The sequence below is a fragment of the Erithacus rubecula genome (genome assembly GCF_903797595.1).
Source record: "Erithacus rubecula genome assembly, chromosome: 11".
Lineage (NCBI taxonomy): Eukaryota > Metazoa > Chordata > Aves > Passeriformes > Muscicapidae > Erithacus > Erithacus rubecula.
The window spans coordinates 24,577,030-24,582,116 of NC_136663.1; the positions used below are offsets into that span (position 1 = coordinate 24,577,030).

At 60.5% G+C, this 5,087-nt stretch overlaps 1 protein-coding gene across 1 annotated transcript; it reads right to left on the bottom strand.

Annotated features, from left to right (window-relative positions):
* Positions 1–604: 604 nt before the first annotated feature.
* Positions 605–4,823, bottom strand: LOC306806639 (N-acetylmuramoyl-L-alanine amidase-like). The gene is made up of 6 exons (XM_079315563.1): positions 4,495–4,823; positions 4,176–4,268; positions 3,042–3,911; positions 2,039–2,249; positions 971–1,292; positions 605–894 (listed from the first exon to the last, which is right to left on the bottom strand). The coding sequence occupies exons 1-6, from the start codon at positions 4,589–4,591 to the stop codon at positions 892–894; spliced, it is 1,596 nt and encodes a 531-aa protein (XP_079171689.1). The 5' UTR covers positions 4,592–4,823; the 3' UTR covers positions 605–891.
* Between the last annotated feature and the right edge of the window lie 264 nt (positions 4,824–5,087).

Below are 5,087 nucleotides of genomic sequence, written 5' to 3' on the forward strand. Positions count from 1 at the left end.
CGCCACTCACACTGGGGACCCCCTGATCCCCTCTTTGTCACCCTGGGGTGTCCCTCAGGGCGTGGGGTACGGTGGCACCGCAGGACGCCCTCTCTGTGACATCCTCGAGGTGGCACCTGCGCTTTTTGTCATCTCTACCTTCCAATTTGTCACCAGCGCCCAAAGCGGGGAGTGGCCCACATCCTACAAGGGGGGATATCAGCATTTCTGGGGTCCTCCCGCCACTTCTAAATCCCGCACCCCCCCGAGGATGCTGTGTGACCTCGCATCCCCCCCCCGCTGCCCCTGCTGCAGCATCCCTCGAGGGGACCTTAGGGACTTTGGGGACTGTCCCCATGTCCCCGCTGGGGACGCGCCGGCGACACTGGGGGTACACTGCGTGTCACCTCTCAAAGGGACTGCGAGGTCGTGCTGGCTCCTGGAGTCCCACCAAAATGAGAACTGGAGGGCTCGGGGTGCTGCCGGTGCCAGTTTGGGGTTCTCGCTTGGGTGGTAGGTTGAGGTCCCCCGGGTGGTCCCGAAGTCCCCTACCATCACCGCAAAGTCACGCCCCCAGCCCATGCCTCAATTTCCTCCTTGCTCTGCAGGGACTACCCAGAACTGATGTCCTGGAATTAGATTTATTTTGGGGGGTTTTGGGGTTGGGGCTACTGGGATGGGCTGGTGGGCCAGTGGGGTGGGCCAGGGTGTGGCTGGGCTGGTGGTCATCAGGGCTGGGGGCTGGCCAGGCTGGAGGGCTGCAGACCAGAGTCCAGGTGGCATGCATGCATTTGGTTTCCATTCAGACCAGTGTCCATCCAGAGTGGGATCCATGGCTCTGGCGTCCAACTAGATCAGTGTCCAACTTTTCCTGCCTCTGCCCATCCCAGGCTCCCTGGCCAGGGCTGCTCTTCACTGCAGAATGGACAAGACCCATGGTCAGTCCCAATGACCCCAAAACCCCTCCCACCAACCCCACCAGGCCACCCACCCTGAGCCCTGGTGGCAGCGTTGTCTCCTGGAAGCTGGGCCAGCCCTGGATCTCCTGGAAGAGGGCGTTGCCGGGGCAGTCGGTGCGGCCGAGCTGGCGGTGGCCACGCAGGGTGAAGTCTGGCCGGATGTGGCCAGAACGGATGGCACAGGGCAGGAGCTCGTCCCGCACCAGGGCCAGTGTGTTGGGGTCTGGCAGGGTGGCCGTGAAGTCACCGATGATGGCAATGCCAAAGCCCTGGGTGTTGTAGCCCTTGGTGTGGGCACCCACCCAGTGCCACCCCCGGCCCTCGTACAGGTATCCGTCTGAGCCCACCACGAAGCTGCGGGGACACAATGGGGACAGTGAGGGGACAGTGGGGGGCAGTGATGGGGACTGTGGGGGGCAATGGTGGGGGCTGCAAAGGGACAGAGATGGGGACAGTGAGGGGAGAGCGATGGGGACAATGCAGGGAGAATGGTGGGGACTATGGGGGCTTATGGGGACAAAAGGAGAAACGAGGATGGGGACTATGGGGGGGGACAGGGATGAAGTTGGGATTTTGGATTTGTCTCTTCAAGGCACAGTGATGGGGACTGGAAATGGACAGGAAGGGGGATTGTGGGGGGTTATGAGGAAATGTGAGGACTGGGATGGGGACTGTGAGGGGACAGTCATGGGGACCATGAAGGGACAGTGGTGGGGACTGTAGGGGGACAATGATGGGGACTGCAAGGGGACAGTAGTGAGGACCATGGAGGGGCAGTTATGGGGGCTATGAAGGGACAGTGGTAGGGACTGTGGGGAGACAATGGTGGGGTGATGGGGACTGTGAAAGGACAGTAGCAGGGTCTGTGAGGGGACAATGACAAGGACTACAAGGGGACACTGAAGGGGAGGATAAGGACCATGGTGGGACAGTGATAGGGACCACAGGGGGTGACAGTGACCATAGGGGTTGACAGGAACAATGGGAGACAATGACCGGCCCCATGGGGGTGACAGTGCCCACAGGGGTACAGTGATCACCCCCACAGGGGATGTCAGGGCCTGTGGCAGGTGCCTTCACTCCAGGGAGCTGACAGTAACCTGTAGCCAATGTCGTCCCAGCCACGAGTGTCCTGGTGGAAGCGCTGCATGTCCCTCATGGCGCAGGCACATGTGCTGAAGGTCCAGCAGGGCTGTGCCGGCTCCAGGGTGTGGTGCAGGAACACCGAGCCCAGCGGGGGCTGCAGTGGGGCCGGGGTGCCCCGGTAGGGACGGGCACCCCACAGGCAGCGGGGCATGATGGCCGGGCACTCTGTGGGGACAATGGGGGATATGTGCCCTGAGATCTTGGCAAAGGCCTTGTAGGTACAAGGGACTTGATGGGGACATGGTAGAGTCCACCAGGGGACAAGGGGCTCTATGGGCCCCTGGGAACACGGCAGAGGCCATAGGGGACAAAGAGCTCCCTGGGGACATGGCCAAGTCCACCAGGGGACGAGGGATTTGACAGGTCCTTCGGGACATGACAGAGGCCATGTGGGGACATGGGACTTGATGGGGACACAGTAGAGTCCACCAGGGGACAAGGGGCTCTTTGGGGATGTGGTGGTATCCAAGAGGGGACAAGGGGCTAGATATGTCCCCTGAGCCACTGGGGACATGCAGAGGCCATTTGGGGACAAGGTGCTTGATGGGTCCTTGGGAACACGGCAGAGGCTGTGTGGAGACATACAGGGTGATAATCCCTGTCTGGAGGTGACAATGAACATTTAGGAGGTGACAATCTCTCTTTAGGGGGTGATAATCCCCATTTGAGGGGTGACAACCCCATTTAGGGGGTGACAATCTTTGTTTGGGGGATGACAGTCCCTGTCTGGGAGATGACAACCACTGTTTAGGGGCTGACAACTCCATTTGGGGTTGACAACATGCATTTAATAAGTGATAATCTGTATTTGGGAGGTCACAACTCCATCTAGGGGATGACAACGCCCATTTGTGCTGTGGCAATCCTTGTTTAGGAGGTGACAACCTCTGTCTGGGAGGTGACGACCCCAGTTTGGGAGGTGCCACCCCCACTTAGGAGGTGCCACCCCGCCCATACCCACATAGCGCTCGCTGAATTCCTGCGCTGCCCGACGAGCCACTTCCACCACCTCTTGTGTCCCCATGTCCCTCAGGAGCTCCGGGCTGGGTGACACCGTCCTCAGCACCCCCAAAACCGCTGCCACCTCCTTCTCCAGCCGTTCGTGTCCCACCAGCGCCCCAAAATCTCGGCGCCGGTAACTGCTGGGGACTCTCCCCGCTTCTGAGTCATTCCCGACCCCGTAGTAGCCCCGGAGCAGCTCGACCACCGGGAAGGGTCCCCGCACCATCTGCATCCCCAGGATCACCCCATCCATGGCCCCGACGGCCACAGGGTCGGGAACAGGGGACGGAGGACCCCTCAAGGTGTAATTTTGGGGGTTCTCCATGTCGTCCCAGCAGCCACTGGGTCCCAGCGTGGTGGCGTTGTTGTCACCCCTCTGCGCCAGCAGGAAGGATGTACCCAAAGCCTCGGTGATGGTGACAGCCAAGAGAGGGTCGGCGGGCGGGTCGAGGGTGGGGAGGGGTGGCCCAAAGCCACCGGATCTCAGCCCCACCTCAATGCCAGCCAGGAGGGGACCGAGGGCCACGGTGGAGCCGTCGGGCGTCAGCACCGCCCCCAGCTCCGGTGTCGCCGGGTCGTGGCGGAGGAGCTCGGTCAAGAGCTGCCACTGGCCTGGAGTGAGAGCCAGGGGGCGTTTGGGGGTCCTGGGGGGCTCGCCCAGCACCGCCCGGCACCCCGGGGTGCTGCAGACCCCCAGCCCCCTCCCCAAGGCTGCGGCGGTACCGGGAGAGCCGCCCCGGGCCGGGGTTTCGAGAGCATCCAGGATGTCGAGCACTGAATCCATGCGGCGTGGAGGGACAGTTAGTGACACAGCTGGGGACATGCCTGGGGGGACAGAGGGTGGGGGATGAGGGGAGATAAGGGGTGAGACGGGGGTGGGAGGAGGGGGAGGCACCCAAAAATGTGCCAAAAGCAAGGGGAGGGCACCCAAAAGAGGAGAAAAGGACCCAAACTAAGGGGAAAATGAACCAAAATAGGGGGGAAAGACCGAAAATAAGGAGAATAGCAACCAAAATAGGGGAAATGGACCCAAAATCAGAGGACAAAGGGTATCCTGGGATATCATGGGGTGTCGTGGCAAGTCCCTACCTGTGCATGGGCAGGAGCAGACGCTCAGTGCCAGGACCAGCCACGGGAACATCCTGAGGGACACAGCAACACCTTGAGTGACACAGGGGCACCCTGCAAGACACGGGGACACCCCGCAGCACACAGCCCGGGACTTTGGGGACTTTGGCCCCGCCGGGGGCGGGGGACAGTGACACACGGGGGAGGGACAAGGACACAGGAAAGGGGACAGGGAGGCACGGAAAGGGACAGCGACACACGGGGTGGGAGGGAGGGGGACACACAGGGAGGAGAGGACACAATGTCACCAGGACACACATCAAGGACAGTGTCGCCATACTTGTGGGGATGTTGCCACTATGACAAGTCAGTGCATGAAGCCAGCAGGACATGTCAGGGGACACTGCCACCAGGCCATGTGACCTCCTGGGGAACATTGACCCTTGTCCTGTCCCCAGCCTGTCCCCAGGGGCAGTTGGAGTCCTCTGAGTGCAGTGGCTATGGGATACCCTGATAGCTGTCACCCGCTTCTGGGCCACTTTTCACCAGCAGAACAAGTTCTCTGTCCTGCCCTGGTGGGTGGTGACAATCAGCTGGGACACCGAGGCGGTGACAGGGGGAACATTATGGCAGGAACTGCACCAGGCAGAACTTTGCCATGGATGAGATTGATGGTGCTGGTGGCACTGTAGTGGCACTGACACCAGTTCATGACCCCATCCATGTTCCCCCATGTCCCCCTCCATGGCCATGTCCCCATCCATGTCATTGTCCTCCACATGTCCCCATTCATGCCTTAGTTCAATGTCTTTTTTTTTTATCCCAGTTTCAGGAGTTTCAAAGAAACAAAAAAAATCAAGGCTAGAACAAAAGGATTCGTGTGTCTGTGCCAGCAAAGCATTCACATGCTTAGGTGGGTGGGAAGAACCTTTT